This window comes from Ammospiza caudacuta, chromosome 3 (genome assembly GCF_027887145.1).
Source record: "Ammospiza caudacuta isolate bAmmCau1 chromosome 3, bAmmCau1.pri, whole genome shotgun sequence".
NCBI lineage: Eukaryota > Metazoa > Chordata > Aves > Passeriformes > Passerellidae > Ammospiza > Ammospiza caudacuta.
In genome coordinates, this window is record NC_080595.1 from 116,759,574 (window position 1) to 116,782,063 (window position 22,490).

Consider the following 22,490-nt stretch of genomic DNA (forward strand, 5'->3'; position numbering starts at 1 on the left):
CCCGTTATCCCTGGCTGTTTTCCCTGTATATTTTTAACCCCTTCGTGCCCGTCCTTTCCCCAAACACCCCCCGCCCTTCCCTGCCCCACTGGGATGAACATTCCCAGCAGGAATTTCCCCATTTCCCTTTTCCCGGGATTCCGAGCCCTTCCCTGCCCCACTGGGATGAACATTCCCAGCAAGGATTTCCCCTTTTCCCGGGATTCCGAGCCCTTCCCTGCCCCACTGGGATGAACATTCCCAGCAGGAATTTCCCCTTTTCCCAGGATTTCCCAGGATTCCAAGCCCTTTCCTCCCCCTTGGGATGAACATTCCCAACAAGGATTTCCCCTTTTCCCGGGATTTCCCGGGATTCCGAGCCCTTCCCTGCCCCATTGGGATGAACATTCCCAGCAGGAATTTCCCCTTTTCCCATTTCCCGGGATTCCGAGCCCTCCCAGCGGGAATCGGGAGCTGCCCCTCCCCTCCCCTCTCAGAAATGTCGATTTTTTGTTCATCTCTTTGCCCATTTCTGGTCATTTTCTGCTCCAGCGGCTCCTTTGTTCCAGCTGGGAACAGCCCGGGGGCCTCCCTGCGTTATCCCAGCCCTGCAATTCCCGATTTTCCATTTCCCGGCAATTGCTGCCTGCTCCCTCTGCCTTTTGTGGGGTTTGGGGTTTTTCGGGTGGTTTTTGGGGATGTTTTGGATTTTTGGTTTTATCTGCTCTGAATTTGCTCCTTCTTGCCCTTTTCAAAATCCCTCACAAACATCAATGGAACAATTTTAAAATCTGATGTTCTGCTGTCCACGAGAGGTTAAAAATATAAGGAATGCGGGGAATCCTTGTGGAATATGGAGAATTCTTTTTCTTTCTTTCTTTCTTTCTTTCTTTCTTTCTTTCTTTCTTTCTTTCTTTCTTTCTTTCTTTCTTTCTTTCTTTCTTTCTTTCTTTCTTTCTTTCTTTCTTTCTTTCTTTTCTTTCTTTCTTCCTTCCTTCCGACACTTCCTTCCGACACTTCCTTCTTTCCTTTCCTTTCCTTTCCTTTCCTTTCCTTTCCTTTCCTTTCCTTTCCTTTCCTTTCCTTTCCTTTCCTTTCTTTCCTTTCCTTTCCTTTCCTTTCCTTTCCTTTCCTTTCCTTTCCTTTCCTTTCCTTTCCTTTCCTTTCCTTTCCTTTCCTTTCCTTTCCTTTCCTTTCCTTTCCTTTCCTTTCCTTGAATTTCCTTTCCTTGAATTTCCTTTCCTTGAATTTCCTTTCCTTGAATTTCCTTTCCTTTCCTTTCCTTTCCTTTCCTTTCCTTTCCTTTCCTTTCCTTTCCTTTCCTTTCCTTTCCTTTCCTTTCCTTTCCTTTCCTTTCCTTTCCTTTCCTTTCCTTTCCTTTCCTTTCCTTTCCTTTCCTTTCCTTTCCTTTCCTTTCCTTTCCTTTCCTTTCCTTTCCTTTCCTTTCCTTTTCCTTTCCTTTCCTTTCCTTGAATTTCCTTTCCTTGAATTTCCTTTCCTTGAATTTCCTTTCCTTGAATTTCCTTTCCTTGAATTTCCTTTCCTTTCCTTGAATTTCCTTGAATTTCCTTTCCTTTCCTTGAATTTCCTTTCCTTGAATTTCCTTGAATTTCCTTGAATTTCCTTTCCTTTCCTTGAATTTCCTTTCCTTTCCTTTCCTTGAATTTCCTTTCCTTGAATTTCCTTTCCTTTCCTTGAATTTCCTTTCCTTGAATTTCCTTTCCTTGAATTTCCTTTCCTTGAATTTCCTTGAATTTCCTTGAATTTCCTTGAATTTCCTTGAATTTCCTTTCCTTGAATTTCCTTTCCTTGAATTTCCTTTCCTTTCCTTGAATTTCCTTTCCTTTCCTTGAATTTCCTTTCCTTGAATTTCCTTTCCTTGAATTTCCTTTCCTTGAATTTCCTTTCCTTGAATTTCCTTTCCTTTCCTTTCCTTGAATTTCCTTGAATTTCCTTGAATTTTCTTTCCTTGAATTTCCTTTCCTCGAAATTTCCTTTCCTTGCAATTTCCTTTCCTTTCTTCCTTTCGTCTCCCTCCCTCCCTCCCTCCAGACTGGGATTCCATCAGTCCAAACTGGGATTCAGGGAATCCAAACTGGGATTCAGCAAACACAAACTGGAATTCAGCGAATCCAACCTGGAATTCAGGGACTCCAAACTGGGATTCAGTGAATCCAAACTGGAATTCAGCGAATCCAAACTGGGATTCAGTGAATCCAAACTGGGATTCAGTGAATCCAAACTGGGATTCAGCGAATCCAAACTGGAATTCAGTGAATCCAAACTGGGATTCAGTGAATCCAAACTGGAATTCAGCGAATCCAAACTGGGATTCAGCGAACCCAAACTGGGATTCAGCGAATCCAAACTGGAATTCAGTGACTCCAAACTGGGATTGAGCGAACCCAAACTGGGATTCAGGGACTCCAAACTGGGATTCAGGGACTCCAAACTGGGATTGAGCGAACCCAAACTGGGATTCAGCGACTCCAAACTGGAATTCAGTGACTCCAAACTGGGATTGAGCGAACCCAAACTGGGATTCAGGGACTCCAAACTGGGATTCAGGGACTCCAAACTGGGATTGAGCGAACCCAAACTGGGATTCAGGGACTCCAAACTGGGATTCAGCGACTCCAAACTGGGATTCAGGGACTCCAAACTGGGACCCATCAGGCTGAGCTGCCGGGGCTCCTCCCTGTGCCAGGGACGTTCCCAAGTTCCAGTTCCTGCTGCGGCACCAAACCCCGCTCAGCAGAGCCCGGCCGGGGCTCGTCCGTCCCTGTCCGTCCGTCCGTCCGTCTGTCGGCGTTATCAGCGCGCCCACGGCTCTCTGCCAGCTCCGTGTCCTTATCTCCCGTGTCCTTATCTCGCGTGTCCTGATCTCCCGTGTCCTTATGTCCCGTGTCCTTATGGGGAAAAAAAAATATCCAGGAGATGGGGAAAAGTATCCAGGAGATGGGGAATAAATATCCAGGAGATGGGGAAAAAAATATCCAGGGGATGGGGAAAAATATCCAGGAGATGGGGAAAAATATCCAGGAGATGGGGAAAAAAATATCCAGGAGATGGGGAAAAAAAAAATATCCAGGAGATGGGGAATAAATATCCAGGAAATGGGGAAAAAAAAATCCAGGGGATGGGCAAAAAAAATATCCAGGGGATGGGGGGAAAATATCCAGGAGATGGGGAAAAAAATATGCAGGGGATGGGAAAAAAAAATATCCAAGAAATGGGGAAAAAAAATATCCAGGGGATGGGGAAAAGTATCCGGGAGATGGGAAAAAAAAAATCCAGGAGATGGGGAAAAAATGTCCCGGGGATGGGGAATAAATATCCAGGAGATGGGGAATAAACATCCACGAAATGGGGAAAATATCCGGGAGATGGGGAATAAATATCCAGGAAATGGGGGGAAAAAAATATCCAGGGGATGGGGAAAAGTATCGGGGAGATGGGGAAAAAAAAAATCCAGTAGATGGGGGAAAAAAATATTCAGGAGATGGGAAAAAAAATTATCCAGGAGATGGGGAAAAAATATCCAGGGGATGGGAAAATTCATCCAGGGTTGGGGTGCTCCCCACTGGAACAGAGATTTGGAGAGCTGGGATTGATTTATTTTAATCCTGTGGAATGTTCTCCACCTCCACATTCCCATCCAGTCCCACCTGGATTTGGTTGGAGCGGGGATTTTTGGGGTGCTGGAGGGCAGTTCCAGGGCTCCTCCCCATTTTCTCCCCATGGATCCGGGCTCAGGAATGATCCCATCCCAAGGCCACTGATGTTTTCCAGTTTTTGAGCTGATTAATGACTCCCAAAATCTCCCTTTTTATCCCAAATCTGTTTTAAATCACCCGTCATTGGGATTTTTGGGATGCTCAGACTCCCAAAATCAAATTTTTTACCCCAAATCTGTTTTAAATCACCCGCCATTGGGATTTTTGGGATGCTCAGACTCCCAAAATCTCCTTTTTTACCCCAAATCTGTGGTTTTAAATCACCCATCAGTAGATCGTGGCTGCTCAGACTCCAAAAATCTCCTTTTTTACCCCAAATCTGTGTTTTAAATCACCCGTCATTGGGATTTTTGAGATGCTCAGACTCCCAAAATCTCCTTTTTCATCCCAAATTAAATCACCCATCTATGGGATAGTGGCTGCTCAAAATCCCCAAATCTCCTTTTTTACCCCAAATCTGTTTTAAATCACCCGTCATTGGGATTTTTGGGATGCTCAGACTCCCAAAATCTCCTTTTTTATCCCAAATCCCCGTGGGAATCCCAAATTCCCATCCCAAATCCCTCTGGCCATCCCAAATCCCTGTGGCCATCCCAAATTCCCATCCCAAATCCCTGTTCCCATCCCGAATTCCCGTGGCCATCCCAAATCATTGAGGCCATTCCAAATCTCACATCCCAAATTCCCGTGGCCATCCCAAATTCCCGTGGCCATCCCAAATCCCCGTGGCCATCCCAGATCCCTCTGGGCATCCCAAATTCCGTGGCAATCCCAAATTCCTGTGTTGATCCCAAATCCTTGAGCCCATCCCAAATCCCTGTGCCCATCCCAAATTCCCGTGGCCATCCCAAATCATTGAGGCCATTCCAAATCTCACATCCCAAATCTCCGTGGCCCGCCCAAATCCCTGTGCCCATCCCAAATTCCCATCCCAAATCCCCGTGGCCATCCCAAATCCCTCTGGGCATCCCAAATTCCCGTGGCCATCCCAAATCTCTCATCCCAACTTCCTGTGTTGATCCCAAATCCCTGTGTCCATCCCAAATCCTTGAGCCCATCCCAAATCCCTGTGCCCATCCCAAATTCCCGTGGCCATCCCAAATCATTGAGGCCATTCCAAATCTCACATCCCAAATCCCTGTGGCCCGCCCAAATCCCTTTGGCCATCCCAAATTCCCATCCCAAATCCCCGTGGCCATCACAAATTCCTGTAGCCCATCCCAAATCCCTCTGCGCATCCCAAATCCCCGTGGCCATCGCAAGTCACTGAGGCCATTCCAAATCTCACATCCCAAATCCTTGAGCCCATCCCAAATGCCCGTGGGAATCCCAAATTCCCATCCCAAATCCCTGTGCCCATCCCAAATTCCCGTGGCCATCCCAAATCATTGAGGCCATTCCAAATCTCACATCCCAAATCCCTGAGCCCATCCCAAATTCCTGAGTTGATCCCAAATCCCTGTGGCCATCCCAAATTCCCATCCCAAATCCCTGTTCCCATCCCAAATTCCCGTGGCCATCCCAAATCATTGAGGCCATTCCAAATCTCACATCCCAAATTCCTGTGTTGATCCCTAATCCCCGTGCCCATCCCAAATCCCCGTGCCCATCCCAAATTCCCGAGTTGATCCCAAATCCCCGTGGCCATCCCAAATCTGCCATCCCAAATCCCTGTAGAAATCCCAAATCCCTGTGCCCATCCCAAATTCCCATGGCCATCCCAAATCATTGAGGCCATCCCAAATCATTGAGGCCATTCCAAATCTCACATCCCAAATTCCTGAGTTGATCCCAAATCCCAAATTCCCATCCCAAATCCCTGTGCCCATCCCAAATTCCCATGGCCATCCCAAACCATTGAGGCCATCCCAAATCCCACATCCCGAATTCCTGAGTTGATCCCAAATCCCCGTGCCCATCCCAAATTCCTGTGCCCATCCCAAATCCCTGTGCTGATCCCAAATCCCTGTGTTGATCCCAAATCCCCGTGCCCATCCCGAATCCCCGTGCCCATCCCGAATTCCCGGGTTGATCCCAAATCCCCGTGGCCATCCCCAACTCCCGTGTCTGGCTCGAGACTCGCTGCTCATTCTGGGTGAAATCCGTGGAATTTTGGCGAACGGTTCTTCCACAGAATTCCAGGACGGTTTGAGTGGGGAACTGCTGAAATCCCATCCAGTTCCACGGGCAGGGACACCTCCCACCATCCCAGCTTGCTCCAGCCTGGCCTGGGACATTTCCAGGGATGAGAATTCCGGGAATATCTCCAGAATTCCAGAGATTCTCTGGAAAATCCATTCCCTGTCCTCTTGTTGGGTGATCCTTTTTTCCCAGCACCCTCGAGGGACAACCTTACCCACCAGGTGTCCCACAGATCATCCCGAGATCCCACAGATCATCCAGGTGTCCCACAGATCATCCAGGTGTCCCACAGATCATCCCGAGATCCCACAGATCATCCAGGGATCCCACAGATCATCCAGGGATCCCACAGATCATCCAGGTGTCCCACAGATCATCCCGAGATCCCACAGATCATCCAGAGATCCCACAGATCATCCAGGGATCCCACAGATTATCCAGGTGTCCCACAGATCATCCAGGGATCCCACAGATCATCCCAAGATCCCACAGATCATCCAGAGATCCCACAGATCATCCAGGGATCCCACAGATCATCCAGGTGTCCCACAGATCATCCAGGGATCCCACAGATCATCCAGGTGTCCCACAGATCATCCAGAGATCCCACAGATCATCCAGGTGTCCCACAGATCATCCAGAGATCCCACAGATCATCCAGGGATCCCACAGATCATCCAGAGATCCCACAGATTATCCCGAGATCCCACAGATCATCCAGGGATCCCACAGATCATCCAGAGATCCCACAGATCATCCAGGTGTCCCACAGATCATCCAGGGATCCCACAGATCATCCAGGGATCCCACAGATCATCCAGGTGTCCCACAGATCATCCAGGTGTCCCACAGATCATCCAGGGATCCCACAGATCATCCAGAGATCCCACAGATTATCCCGAGATCCCACAGATCATCCAGGGATCCCACAGATCATCCACAGATCCCACAGATCATCCAGAGATCCCACAGATTATCCCGAGATCCCACAGATCATCCAGGGATCCCACAGATCATCCAGGGATCCCACAGATCATCCACAGATCCCACAGATCATCCACAGATCCCACAGATCATCCAGAGATCCCACAGATCATCCAGGTGTCCCACAGATCATCCAGGGATCCCACAGATCATCCCGAGATCCCACAGATCATCCCGAGATCCCACAGATCATCCAGGTGTCCCACAGATCATCCAGGGATCCCACAGATCATCCCGAGATCCCACAGATCATCCAGGTGTCCCACAGATCATCCAGGGATCCCACAGATCATCCAGAGATCCCACAGATCATCCAGGTGTCCCACAGATTATCCAGGTGTCCCACAGATCATCCAGGGATCCCACAGATCATCCCAAGATCCCACAGATCATCCAGAGATCCCACAGATCATCCAGGGATCCCACAGATCATCCAGGGATCCCACAGATCATCCAGGTGTCCCACAGATCATCCAGGGATCCCACAGATCATCCAGGTGTCCCACAGATCATCCAGAGATCCCACAGATCATCCAGGGATCCCACAGATCATCCAGAGATCCCACAGATCATCCAGAGATCCCACAGATTATCCCGAGATCCCACAGATCATCCAGGGATCCCACAGATCATCCAGAGATCCCACAGATCATCCAGGTGTCCCACAGATCATCCAGGTGTCCCACAGATCATCCAGGTGTCCCACAGATCATCCAGAGATCCCACAGATCATCCTGAGATCCCACAGATCATCCAGGGATCCCACAGATCATCCACAGATCCCACAGATCATCCAGAGATCCCACAGATTATCCCGAGATCCCACAGATCATCCCGAGATCCCACAGATCATCCAGGTGTCCCACAGATCATCCAGGTGTCCCACAGATCATCCAGGGATCCCACAGATCATCCAGAGATCCCACAGATCATCCAGAGATCCCACAGATCATCCAGGTGTCCCACAGATCATCCAGAGATCCCACAGATCATCCAGGTGTCCCACAGATCATCCTGAGATCCCACAGATCATCCTGAGATCCCACAGATCATCCAGGGATCCCACAGATTATCCAGGGATCCCACAGATCATCCTGAGATCCCACAGATCATCCTGAGATCCCACAGATCATCCCGAGATCCCACAGATCCCACAGATCATCCAGAGATCCCACAGATCATCCAGGGATCCCACAGATCATCCAGGGATCCCACAGATCATCCACAGATCCCACAGATCATCCAGGGATCCCACAGATCATCCACAGATCCCACAGATCATCCAGGTGTCCCACAGATCCCACAGATCATCCAGGTGTCCCACAGATCATCCAGGGATCCCACAGATTATCCAGAGATCCCACAAATCATCCAGGTGTCCCACAGATCCCACAGATCCCACAGATCATCCAGGTGTCCACCTGGGATCTCCAGGCCCCCTTTTCCACCCATTCCAGGTGTTTATTCCCAAAAAACCCTGGAAAAGCGCAGCTCCCACCTCCACGGGGGGGCAGCTTTGCCAAGCCCACCCAGCTCAGGTTGTCCCGGAATGTTTTGGAGTGGAAGGAATTTACGGGTCAGGACCTGCCCGGGTTCCACATCCTGGAGGAAAATTCCAGGGGAGCGTTGGAGATGGAGCCCCTGGCGCGTTTCAGGAGTCTCGGCAGTGGGAACTCGAGGAGCTCCCAGCAGGCGGTTCATGGTGCTGAGCAAATCCTCGTTTCCGGCCGCGGCCGAGCGACCCTCGAGGGTGCTCGGGCTGAGTCAGAGATTTGTGGATTTATTTATGGATTTATGGATTCATTTACGGATTCATTTATGGATTTACAGGCTGGTTCTGCCACGGTCCCGTGCCCGTGTTTATCCCCGAGGTTTCAGCCACTCCCTCTGTCCCTGCTCCGGGCAGGTTCCCAAATGGATTTCATTCATTTTTTTGGGATGGAAATTCCAATTTTTGGGGGTTTTTTATCAGCAGCTTTAGCCACGATTCCCGTGCTCCCGAAGGGGATTGAATTTGCTGTTGTCAGGGGATTTGTCACGCAGAGGTTGAGGGCAGGGGACACTTCCAAAAAGGCTCCCCTGGCTCCTGGCCGTGGGTTTGCATCCAGGCAGGTGGGATCGGACACCCTGTCCTCCTCCTGCTGGATCTGGATCTGGATGGATCCCGCTCTGCCGTGCTTGGATGTGGGATATTTAACAATATTTAACGTTCAATCCCTCTCCTGAAGGTGCAGGGTGAGGAACTTGGCCAGTTACGCCTTGGAAAGCCAAGGTTTTGGTCTCGGTCTTCCAATCCTGCAGGAGAGTTCTTCTGGGATATTTCTTGGAGGGTTTCCTTTCCTTTCCCTGGATATTTCTTGGAGCGTTTCCTTTCCCTGGATATTTCTTGGAGGGTTTCCTTTCCATGGATATTTCTTGGGGGGTTTCCTTTCCTTTCCCTGGATATTTCTTGGAGCGTTTCCTTTCCCTGGATATTTCTTGGGGGGTTTCCTTTCCCTTCCCTGGATATTTCTTGGAGGGTTTCCTTTCCCTGGATATTTCTTGGAGGGTTTCCTTTCCTTTCCCTGGATATTTCTTGGAGCGTTTCCTTTCCATGGATATTTCTTGGAGGGTTTCCTTTCCTTTCCCTGGATATTTCTTGGAGGGTTTCCTTTCCTTTCCCTGGATATTTCTTGGAGCGTTTCCTTTCCTTTCCCTGGATATTTCTTGGAGGGTTTCCTTTCCCTGGATATTTCTTGGGGGGTTTCCTTTCCTTTCCCTGGATATTTCTTGGAGCGTTTCCTTTCCCTGGATATTTCTTGGAGGGTTTCCTTTCCCTGGATATTTCTTGGAGGGTTTCCTTTCCTTTCCCTGGATATTTCTTGGGGGGTTTCCTTTCCTTTCCCTGGATATTTCTTGGAGCGTTTCCTTTCCCTGGATATTTCTTGGAGGGTTTCCTTTCCCTGGATATTTCTTGGAGGGTTTCCTTTCCTTTCCCTGGATATTTCTTGGGGGGTTTCCTTTCCTTTCCCTGGATATTTCTTGGAGCGTTTCCTTTCCATGGATATTTCTTGGAGGGTTTCCTTTCCATGGATATTTCTTGGGGGGTTTCCTTTCCTTTCCCTGGATATTTCTTGGAGGGTTTCCTTTCCTTTCCCTGGATATTTCTTGGAGCGTTTCCTTTCCCTGGATATTTCTTGGAGGGTTTCCTTTCCTTTCCCTGGATATTTCTTGGGGGGTTTCCTTTCCTTTCCCTGGATATTTCTTGGAGCGTTTCCTTTCCCTGGATATTTCTTGGAGGGTTTCCTTTCCCTGGATATTTCTTGGAGCGTTTCCTTTCCCTGGATATTTCTTGGAGGGTTTCCTTTCCTTTCCCTGGATATTTCTTGGGGGGTTTCCTTTCCTTTCCCTGGATATTTCTTGGAGGGTTTCCTTTCCTTTCCCTGGATATTTCTTGGAGGGTTTCCTTTCCCTGGATATTTCTTGGAGGGTTTCCTTTCCCTGGATATTTCTTGGGGGGTTTCCTTTCCTTTCCCTGGATATTTCTTGGAGGGTTTCCTTTCCCTGGATATTTCTTGGAGGGTTTCCTTTCCTTTCCCTGGATATTTCTTGGAGCGTTTCCTTTCCCTGGAATGCACAGGAAGGTTCTGCCTGGACAGGTCCCACCGGCTCTGGGGCGCATTTGGGATAAATCAGAGTGGAAATTATTTGGGAACAGATCCTGTGCCATGGAGCCCTTCCAGGAGAGCTCCTGGCCGTGGGTTTGCATCCAGGCAGGTGGGATCGGTGTCTCTGTCCTCCTCCTGCTGGATCTGGATCTGGATGGATCCCGCTCTGCTGCAGTTGGATGTGGGATATTTAACAATATTTTACATCAAATCTCTCTCCTGAAGGTGCAGGGTGAGGAACTTGGCCAGTTACGCCTTGGAAAGCCAAGGTTTTGGTCTCGGTCTTCCAATCCTGCAGGAGAGTTCTTCTGGGATATTTCTTGGATGGTTTCCTTTCCCTGGAAAACATGGGATGGGTTTGCCTGGACAGGTCCCACCAGCTCTAGGGCAAATCAAAAAACCAAATATTTCTGAAGAGAGCGTGTGCCATGGAGCCCTTCCAGGAGTTTTGGGCATTCCCAATTTCTTCTCCATCTCTGGAATCGCTCTCTCCATGGGGATCCAGGTCCCTGCTCCAGCCCAGGCTTCCCATTGATCTCGGCCTCCTTCGGGCATCTCCGAGGAAAACTTTGGAGGAAAATTTTGTGGAAGAAGTTCTGCCCTGAGCGGGGCTGGGGTGACGATGGAGACATCTGGGACATGGGGACACCCCAGTGTCATCCATGGCTTGGCCCAGAGAGGAGCACCTGGCACCCAGAGAGCTCCTGGATCCATGGAAGCACCTGAGATGTTGCCTTCAAACCCCTCACGTTTTCCAAGGAAAAAGCGGAATGGTTTCAGAGCTCTGATGGAGGCGGTTTTAAACCATCTTTTGAATTATCTGGTTGTCCTTCGGCTTGAGGCGTTGCTGACCCTTTATCCAAATTATTTGGGGTTGTGGATGATCTTTCAGAGCCAAAATTTTGGTTTTTGTACCCCAGCTGCTCTGCTGACTTTTTTTGGGCAGGATGTTGGTTAAGGTCGTGCTTTACTCCAAGCCAGAGGTCCCAACCCTTCCAGGCAGAGGGGAATGGATGTGTTTGCCTTTTTGGGGCTTTTCTGGGGCTTTTCTGGGGCTTTTTTGGGCTTTCCCTTGGTTTCAGGCTGCAAAAGCAGAGTGAATTTGGGTCTCTGTGGGGTTTTCTTGGTCCCTGCTGTGACACCACAGGGGCTTTGCCACCGCTGGGAAGGGAATTTGCTCAGCTGAATTTCCCCGCTTTGGGGCTCCTTTGGTTTCCCGGCTGCTGGAACGGGGGAAATGAGGACATTTCAGCTCTGGGGTGATTTTTCTGTGCCTTTTCCACACCTTCAATTTGGAATGGTGGGATGAGTCCAGGAGTGGTTGTGGTGGAAGGGACCTTAAAGACCCTCCGGGACCCTCCCAGCTTTGCTGCTGCTGCTGGGAGGGGAATCTGCTCAGCTGAATTTCCCCGGTTTGGGGCTCCTGGTGGTTTCCCAGCTGCTGGAATGGGGGAAATGAGGACATTTTTGGGCTTTCCCTTGGTTTCAGGCTGCAAAAGCAGAGTGAATTTGGGTCTCTGTGGGGTTTTCTTGGTCCCTGCTGTGACACCACAGGGGCTTTGCCACCGCTGGGAAGGGAATTTGCTCAGCTGAATTTCCCCGCTTTGGGGCTCCTTTGGTTTCCCGGCTGCTGAAACGGGGGAAATGAGGACATTTCAGCTCTGGGGTGATTTTTCTGTGCCTTTTCCACATTTTACATTTGGAATGGTGGGATGAGTCCAGGAGTGGTTGGGCTGGAAGGGACCATGATGGGCATTCCATGGGCAGGGACACGGGGATGCTGGATGGGAATTCTTGGGATTTTTAAAACCATTCAGGAACTCTGGAATTGCGTTCAGGAAACGGCTGAGGAGCATTTCAACCAAACCTGTCCAACCATGGGCAGGAAAGGGTTACCAGGGTCGTCATTCCTGGAAATCCTTGGAGATTCCAGCAAGGCTGGAGAGGGAAGAGGAGCCACTCGAGCCCTCTCCGTCCTGTGCTGCCGATGATGCCCAACCCCTCCTCCCTTGCTGATGAGTAATTAGCGCACCTGGCAGTAATTAGCTGAGGTGGGGGGACGCAGAGCTGGGCCTGTCCTGCATTTCCTCCTCCCCTGAGCAGGAGAGGATGGGCAGGGAAGAGGCTCTTGGAGAACACTGGGAGCCCTCCTGCACGAGCAGGAAATTACATTGTGCCCACTTGAGCACAAGGAGTGGAGCTGAGCTCATTCCTGAGTCCTGGAGTGGGGCTGAGCTCGTTCCTGGAGCTCCTGGAGTGGAGCTGAGCTCATTCCTGAGCCCTGAGTGGGGCTGAGCTCGTTCCTGGAGCCCCAGAGTGGAGCTGATCTCATTCCTGAGCCCTGGAACAGCTCTGGGGGCTGGAGTGGAGCTGAGCTCGTTCCGGGAGCACCTGGAGTGGAGCTGAGCTCATTCCTGAGCCCTGGAGTGGAGCTGAGCTCATTCCTGGAGCACCTGGAGTGGGGCTGAGCTCATTCCCAGAGCCCTGGAGTGGGGCTGAGCTCATTCCCAGAGCCCTGGAGTGGGGCTGAGCTCATTCCTGAGCCCTGGAGTGGAGCTGAGCTCATTCCTGAAGCTCCTGGAGTGGAGCTGAGCTCATTCCTGAGTCCTGGAGTGGAGCTGAGCTCATTCCTGAAGCTCCTGGAGTGGGGCTGAGCTCATTCCTGAGTCCTGGAGTGGAGCTGAGCTCATTCCCAGAGCCCTGGAGTGGAGCTGAGCTCATTCCTGAGCCCTGGAGTGGAGCTGAGCTCATTCCTGAGCCCTGGAGTGGGGCTGAGCTCATTCCTGAGCCCTGGAGTGGGGCTGAGCTCATTCCTGAGCCCTGGAGTGGGGCTGAGCTCATTCCTGAGCCCTGGAGTGGGGCTGAGCTCATTCCTGAGTCCTGGAGTGGAGCTGAGCTCATTCCTGAGCCCTGGAGTGGGGCTGAGCTCATTCCTGAGCCCTGGAGTGGGGCTGAGCTCATTCCTGAGCCCTGGAGTGGGGCTGAGCTCATTCCTGAAGCTCCTGGAGTGGGGCTGAGCTCATTCCTGAGCCCTGGAGTGGAGCTGAGCTCATTCCTGAGCCCTGGAGTGGAGCTGAGCTCATTCCTGAGCCCTGGAGTGGGGCTGAGCTCATTCCTGAGCCCTGGAGCAGCTCCAAGCCCCTGCCAGGGGGCTCACAGACCCTGGCACAGAGCCCAAGCTCCCTGTGCCTTCGATCTTGACCCATGGAAAAAATTCCCAACCTTTTATGAGGATTTATAAGGCATGAAAGTCTCAGTAGAATGACAGTGAATTTATCACGGGGTGAAAAATTGATTTTTGAGGTTTTTAGAATGGCGGCTCGGGGTCCCAAGATGGAGGAATCTGGGTGTGCCTTGTCCTTTCTCCTTCTTCTTCTCAGCCTCCATCTTCTGCTGTGATGGTGGCACTTTTGGATTATGACCCGTGGAGTAAATTACCAACTTTATATGAAGATCAGCAAGCCGTGACAGTTTGAGTAGAATGACAGTGAATTTATCACGGGGTGAAAAATGGATTTTTAGGGTTTTTAGAATGGGGGCTCGGGGTCTCAAGATGGAGGAATTTGGGCGTGTCCAGCCTTTCTCCTTCCTCTCATCCTCCATCTTCTGCTGTGATGGTGGCACTTTTGGATTGGTTTAGAGTACTTCAGTTTTTATACTAAAAAATACATGTACATTATTTAAAATAATTTTCCAGTACCTATCACTGTCTACCATAGGTGATAGCTATCGGGAAGTTACTGTAAATATTGTACACGTAGTTTTTAGTATAAAATTATAACACCAAGGTGGGCAGAGTGCTTGGAACTGTCCTGCTGGATGGACCTCAGCAGGGCAGGAGAAAGAATTTTATAGATAAGGAACAATAAAAATCTGTGAGAACAAGAATAGAGGAGCTCCAACTCATTCTTGGTGGGATGAATCCAAAATTGTTTGGGTTTGGAAGGGACCTTAAAGACCCTCCAGGTCCAAGCCCCGCCGTGGTTGGGAAAAGAGATTTTCTGACTCATTTTTCTGACTCTTTTGGGTCACTGTGACCCCAGAGAAGTTAAAATCTCTTTTCCCAGCTCGAGCGCTTGAAGAATTAGTCGGAGCTCTTAATTTCTCAGTCTCAAGGTTGTTTATTGTTCCTTATCTATAAAAAATTTTCTCCTGCCCTGCCGAGGTCCGTCCAGCGGGACAGCCAGAGGCACACTGACGCCCTCAGGGTGGTGTTATCTTTTTATTCTAAAAATTACAATATTTACAATAATTTCCCAATACCTATCACCTCTGTTAGACAGTGAGCTTCTACTCTAAACCAATCAAAGCGTGCCACCGTCACCCAGAAGATGGAGGCCGAGAAGAAGAAGGAGAAAGGACAAGGCACACTCAGATTCCTCCATCTTGTCCCCAAAACCCCCATTTTAAAAACCCAAAAAATCTATTTTTCACCCTGTGATAAATTTGCTATTGTTCTACCTGAACTGTTGTGGTTTGCTGATCTTCATATAAAGTTGGTCATTTGCTCCATGGGTCATAATCCAAAAGTGCCAGAAGATGGAGGCCAAGAAGAAGAAGAAAAAAGGACAAGGCACACCCAGATTCCTCCATCTTGTCCCCAAAACCCCCATTTTAAAAACCCAAAAAATCTATTTTTCACCCTGTGATAAATTTGCTATTGTTCTACCTGAACTGTTGTGGTTTGCAGATCCTCATGTAAAGCTGGTAATGGGTCATAATCCAGAAGTGCCACCATCACCCAGAAGATGGAGGCCAAGAAGGAGAAAGGACAAGGCACACCCAGATTCCTCCATCTTGGGATCACAAACCCCCATTCTAAAAACCCAAAAAAATCTATTTTTCATCCCATGATAAATTCACTGTTATTCTACCTAAACTGTTGTGGTTTGCTGATCTTCATATAAAGTTGGTCATTTGCTCCATGGGTCATAATCCAAAAGTGCCAGAAGATGGAGGCCAAGAAGAAGAAGAAAAAAGGACAAGGCACACTCAGATTCCTCCATCTTGTCCCCAAAACCCCCATTTTAAAAACCCAAAAAATCTATTTTTCAACCCAGGATAAATTCACTATTATTCTGCCTAAACTGTTGTGGCTTGCAGATCTTCATATAAAGTTGATAATTTTTTCCATGGGTCATAATCCAGAAGTGGCACCATCACCCAGAAGATGGAGGCCAAGAAGGAGAAAGGACAAAGACACCCAGATTCCTCCATCTTGGGACCCCCCCATTCTAAAAACCCCAAAAAATCTATTTTTCATGCCATGATAAATTCCCTGTCATTGTACCTAAACTGTTGTGGTTTGCTGATCTTCATATAAAGCTGATAACTTTTTCCATGGGTCATAACCCTAAAGTGTCACCATCACCCAGAAATGGAGGCTGAGAAGAAGAAGGAGAAAGGACAAGGCACACCTAAATTCCTCCATCTTGTCCCCAAAACCCCAATTCTAAAAACCCCCAAAAATCCATTTTTTACCCATGATAAATTCACTGTCATTCTACTCAAACTGTCATGGCTTGCTGATCTTGATAAAGTTGGTAATTTACTCCATGGGTCATAATCCAAAAGTGCCACCATCACAGCAGAAGATGGAGGCCGAGAAGAAGAAGGAGAAAGGACAAGGCACACCCAGATTCCTCCATCTTGTCCCCAAAACCCCAATTCTAAAAAACCCAAAAAATCTATTTTTTCACCCCGTGATAAATTCACTATTATTCTACCTAAACTGCTGTGGCTTGCTGATCTTCATATAAAGTTGGTCATTTGCTCCATGGGTCATAATCCAAAAGTGCCAGAAGATGGAGGCCAAGAAGAAGAAGAAGAAAGGACAAGGCACACCCAGATTCCTCCATCTTGCCTCCTGAACCCCCGTTCTAAAAACCCCAAAAAATCAATTTTTCACCCCATGATAAATTCACTGTCATCCTACTTAGACTTCTCTGCCTTGTAAATCCTCATGAAGGGCTGGGAATTTTTCCCTCCATGGAAGAGCCTGTCCTGGCCAGGAATTTAATTCCCCAGGGAATTAAACCTCGTTAATTAAACCTCGTGAATTAAATCTCATTAATTAAACCTTGTTAATTAAACCTCGTGAATTAACCTCGTTTTTCTCCTCCTGGCAGGTGTCGGCACCAGGAATTACTACAGGAAAATCGGCTACGAGCTGGAAGGGCCCTACATGGTGAAATGGTTGGAATGATGGTCCTGGAGATGCCATCATCCTGGAGGACACAACGTTCATCCGGTTGGAATGATGATCCTGGAGATGCCATCATCCTGGAGGACACAACGTTCATCCCGGTGAAATGTTTGGAATGATGATCCTGGAGATGCCCATCCTGGAGGACACAACGTTCATCCCGGTGAAATGTTTGGAATGATGGTCCTGGAGATGCCCATCCTGGAGGACACAACGCTCATCGTGGTGAAATGTTTGGAATGATGGTCCTGGAGATGCCCATCCTGGAGGACACAACACTCATCCCGGTGAAATGTTTGGAATGATGGTCCTGGAGATGCCCATCCTGGAGGACACAACGCTCATCGTGGTGAAATGCCTGGAATGATGATCCTGGAGATCTTCATCCTAGAAGTTCACAACGCTCGTCCCAGGAATAAATCCCAGGATTTTCTTCTGCCAAAAGCCCACGGCTGCAAAAATCAGAGTTGGACTCGATGGTCGTGGTGGTCCCTCCTAATTCCATGATTTTGGAAATTGAGCATCATCTCCTCTGGGAAGAGCAGCTCTGGGATCATCCCGTTCCCACCGGAGAGGTTGGGGACATTCCAGCTGTCTCATCACCTGCTGCGTCCTCAGGATGATGGAATTTCAGGATTTGGGGTGTCCTGGTGGGAAAAATGCCTTTTTTTTTTTGCTGTTGCTGTCAGCTTTTCCTGTTCTGCGTTAAAATTGGGCTTGGTTTTCTGGCTGGGAATAAATTCTGTGTTTATTTTATTTACACCGGGCTCGGCTGCTTCTGTCCATCCCAAAGAATTCCCAAATTTCGTCCTTTTCCAGGAGGAGGAATTGAGATCAGGACCTGAGTTGTCCATCCCAAACAATTCCCAAATTTGGGCCTTCTCCAGGAGGAGGAATTGAGATCAGGACCTGAGTTGTCCCTCTGAGGTGACACAGCCAGGCAGGACCTGAGGGTTCCACTCCAGGTGGATCCATTTGGGTTGGAATGAGGTTCACGGAGGATCTCCAGGAGTGCTCCCATCATCTCATCCCAGTGGGAATTGGGGCTGTTCTGGCACCTTCTGTCCATCCCAGACAATTCCCACATTTGATCCTGGGAGGGATCCCTGCGCTCTCCACTCCAGGTGGATCCATTTGGGTTGGGCTGGGGATCCCGGAGGATCTCCAGGGGTGCTTCCATCATCTCAACCCAGCGGGAACTGGGGCTGTTCTGGCACCTTCTGTCCATCCCAAACAATTCCCAAATTTGGGCCTTCTCCAGGAGGAGGAATGGAGATCAGGACCTGATTTGTCCCTGTGAGGTGACACGAGCTCTCCATTCCAGGTGGATCCACTTGGGTTGGGATGGGGATCCCGGAGGATCTCCAGAGGTGCTGCCATCATCTCATCCCAGCGGGAATTGGGGCCGTTCTGGCACCTTCTGTCCATCCCAGACAATTCCCACATTTGGGCCTTCTCCAGGAGGAGGAATTGAGATCAGGACCTGAGTTGTCCCTCTGACGTGACACGAGCTCTGCACTTCAGGTGGATCCATTTGGGATGGGTTGGGAATCTTGGAAGATCGCCAGATCCATTTGGGTTGGGCTGGGGATCCTGGAGGATCTCCAGGGGTGCTCCCATCATCTCATCCCAGCGGGAACTGGGGCTGTTCCGGCACCTTCTGTCCATCCCAGACAATTCCCACATTTGATCCTTCTCCAGGAGGAGGAATGGAGATCAGGACCCGAACTGTCCCTCTGCTTCCCACATTATCCCGTTCTGCGTCCCCTTGGGAACAAAAAAAGGGAAGGGATGGGATTGCAGGTCCACGGATCCCATCCCAAACCATTCTGGGATCCAGGACACTCAGGATCCATCCCAGGGATTTTTATGGGATTTGAGGATGGAAAAGGGAAGGGAGACCCTCCCTGGAGTCCCCAATTCCCAGGGAATTCCCAAAATCCCTTCCAGAGAGGAGCTGGGATGAGGATGGATCCAGTGCCCGGCTGGGAATGGAGGGAATTCCCTGGGAAAGGAAGAAATTGGGGAAGGAATTCCCAGAGAATCCCTGGGAGTGTCCAAGGAGAAGCTGGAGCTCCCTGGGATGGTGGGACTGGGATGGGATCCCGGGATTTGGGAAGAAATTCCCAGAGAATCCCTGGGAGTGTCCAAGGCTGGATTTGGATCCCTGAGCCGGCCTTGGGATCCACGGGGATCACGCGATATCCCGGGAATTCCCAAGGTTTCCGCACGGATTTGGGAGAAGCCGGAGCTCCCGGAGCGCCGGGAATGTCGGCACACGGAGAGAATTCCGGAGGGGAAAGGGTTAAGGAGTCCGGGATTCATACTGGGATTCAGGGAACGGTGGGAACGGGAGGGATAAATAAATCCAGGATATCCAAGGAAAACAGGGAGGGGAAGAGCCACAAATCCTGGCACGGATGGAATTCCAGACAGGGAAAATGGCGGGAACGGGAGGGATAAATAAATCCGGGATATCCAAGGAAAACGGGGAGGGGAAGAGCCACAAATCCCGGCACGGATGGAATTCCAGACAGGGAAAATGGTGGGAATCTTCCATGAAGGCTCCAGGAGAGCTGGAATTTGGGAAAACAGGAGACAGGGAAAGGAGAGCTTGGGGTGGGATTTGGGAAGGAATTCCCGGCTGGGAGAGTGGGAGAGAATTCCCAGAGAATCCCTGGGAGTGTCTATGGAAAGTTGGAGAACCCCAGGATGGTGGGGTTGGGATGGGATCCCGGGATTTGGGAAGGAATTCCCAGAGAATCCCTGGGAGTGTCCAAGGAGAAGCTGGAGCACCATAGGATGGTGGGATTGGGATGGGATGGTGGGACTGGGATGGGATCCTGGGATTTGGGAAGGAATTCCCAGAGAATCCCTGGAGTGTCCATGGAAAGGTGGAGTGCCCCGGGATGGTGGGGTTGGGATGGGATTCCGGGATTCGGGAAGGAATTCCCAGAGAATCCCTGGGAGTGTCCATGGAAAGGTGGAGCACCATAGGATGGTGGGACTGGGATGGGATGGGATCCCGGGATTTGGGAAGGAATTCCCAGAGAATCCCTGGAGTGTCCAAGGCGAAGCTGGAGCACCCCAGGATGGTGGGACTGGGATGGGATCCCGGGATTTGGGAAGGAATTCCCAGAGAATCCCTGGGAGTGTCCATGGAAAGCTGGAGCACCCCGGGATGGTGGGACTGGGATGGGATCCCGGGATTTGGGGCCGTCGTTGCCCCAAACCATCCCTGATGGCAAACTCTGGAATTCCTCGGGTTCTCCTCACGGATCTCCTTGGAGAAGGTCTGGAATTTCCGTTCCCACCAGGAATGATCCAATTAAACCCTCCCAGCACCCCCCTGCCCCCTGCCCAGCCCCCCTTGGACCTCCACAATTCCACGATTCCGGAATTCCGCGTCCCCGCGCCTGACCCCGATCCGGGAGCGAGCGCCCGGAGCTCCCAACTTTTCCGCCTCTTTCTGATGGGATTTGAGTCAAAATCGGGGCGGAAACCCCGCGGGGACGGCGACGTCGCCGAGATATCCAGGGATGAAATTGGGATGATCCAAGGAAATCTGGTGTCCTCTGGGGAGGGAAAAATCCAAAAAATGGGGGTTTAAAATGGGGAAAAAGACAAAAAATGGGGGTTTAAAATGGGGGAAAAATCTAAAAAATGGGGGTTTAAAATGGGGAAAAAGACAAAACATGGGGGTTTAAAATGGGGAAAAAATAATAAAAAAGTGGGTTTAAAATGGGGGAAAATGCCAAAAAATGGGGGTTTAAAATGGGGAAAAAACCAAAAAATGGGGGTTTAAAATGGGGGAAAATGCCAAAAAATGGGGGTTTAAAATGGGGAAAAAATCCAAAAAATGGGGGTTTAAAATGGGGGAAAAAGACAAAAAATGGAGGTTTAAATTGGGGAAAAAACCAAAAAATGGGGATTTAAAATGGGGAAAAAATCAAAAAAATGGGGGTTTAAAATGGGGGAAAAATAAAAAAAAATGGGGAAAAAATCCAAAAAATGGGGGTTTAAAATGGGGAAAAAATCCAAAAAAAGGGGGTTTAAAATGGGGAAAAAGACAAAAAATGGGGGTTTAAATTGGGGAAAAAAATTAAAAAATGTCGGTTTAAAATGGGGAAAAAATAAAAAAAAATGGGGGTTTAAATTGGGGAAGAAATCACAAAAATGCGGGTTTAAAATGGGGGAAAAAGACAAAAAATGGGGTTTTAAAATGGGGGAAAAATAAAAAAAAATGGGGGTTTAAAATGGGGGAAAAATCCAAAAAATGGGGGTTTAAAATGGGGGAAAATGCCAAAAAATGGAAGTTTAAAATGGGTAAAAAATCAAAAAAATGGGGGTTTAAAATGGGGAAAAAATCCAAAAAATGGGGGTTCAAAATGGGGGAAAAATAAAAAAATGGGGGTTTAAAATGGGGGAAAAATCAAAAAAATGGGGGTTTAAAATGGGGAAAAAGACAAAAAATGGGGGTTTAAAATGGGGAAAAAATCCAAAAAAAGGAAGTTTAAAATGGGGAAAAATCAAAAAAATGGGGGTTTAAAATGGGGGAAAATCCAAAAAATGGGGGTTTAAAATGGGGAAAAATAAAAAAAAAATGGGGGTTTAAAATGGGGAAAAAATCCAAAAATAGGGGTTTAAAATGGGGGAAAATGCCAAAAAATGGGGGTTTAAAATGGGGAAAAAATAAAAAAAATGGAGGTTTAAAATGGGGAAAAAATCTAAAAAATGGAGGTTTAAAATGGGGAAAAAATCCAAAAAATGGGGGTTTAAAATGGGGGAAAAATAAAAAAAAAGGGGGTTTAAAATGGGGAAAAATCCAAAAAATGGGGGTTTAAAATGGGGAAAAATAAAAAAAATGGGGGTTTAAAATGGGGGGAAATCCAAAACATGGGGGTTTAAAATGGGGAAAAATCCAAAAAATGGGGGTTTAAAATGGGGAAGAAATTCCAAAAAATGGGGGTTTAAAATGGGGAAAAATCCAAAAAATGGGGGTTTAAAATGGGGGAAAAAGACAAAAAATGGGGGTTTAAAATGGGGAAAAAATCAAAAAAATGGGGGTTTAAAATGGAGGAAAAATAAAAAAAAAGGGGGTTTAAAATGGGGGAAAAAATCAAAAAATGGGGGTTTAAAATGGGGGAAAAATAAAAAAAAAAGGTGGGTTTAAAATGGAGGAAAAATAATAAAAAATGGGGGTTTAAAATGGGGGAAAAAGACAAAAAATGGGGGTTTAAAATGGGGGAAAATGCCAAAAAATGGAAGTTTAAAATGGGTAAAAAATCAAAAAAATGGGGGTTTAAAATGGGGAAAAATCCAAAAAATGTGGGTTTAAAATGGGGGAAAAATCCAAAAAATGGGGGTTTAAAATGGGGGAAAAAGACAAAAAATGGGGGTTTAAAATGGGGGAAAAATCAAAAAAATGGGGGTTTAAAATGTGGGAAAAAATCCAAAAAATGGGGGTTTAAAATGGGGAAAAAATCCAAAAAATGGGGGTTCAAAATGGGGGAAAAATAAAAAAAATGGGGGTTTAAAATGGGGGAAAAATCAAAAAAATGGGGGTTTAAAATGGGGAAAAAGACAAAAAATGGGGGTTTAAAATGGGGAAAAAATCTAAAAAAAAGGGGGTTTAAAATGGGGAAAAATCAAAAAAATGGGGGTTTAAAATGGGGGAAAATGCCAAAAAATGGGGGTTTAAAATGGGGAAAAAATAAAAAAAATGGGGGTTTAAAATGGGGGAAAAATCAAAAAATGGAGGTTTAAAATGGGGGAAAAATAAAAAAAATGGGGGTT

General features: G+C 48.2%; 1 protein-coding gene across 1 annotated transcript in view; it reads left to right on the forward strand.

The window, feature by feature from the left end:
- Positions 1-17,425, forward strand: part of ELP3 (elongator acetyltransferase complex subunit 3) — a 198,767-nt gene extending 181,342 nt beyond the window's left edge. Inside the window, exon 15 of the mRNA XM_058802830.1 lies at positions 16,618-17,425. Within this exon, the coding sequence (XP_058658813.1) occupies positions 16,618-16,694 (77 nt within the window). The 3' untranslated portion in view covers positions 16,695-17,425. The remainder of the gene's footprint in view (positions 1-16,617) is intronic.
- Positions 17,426-22,490: the final 5,065 nt, after the last annotated feature.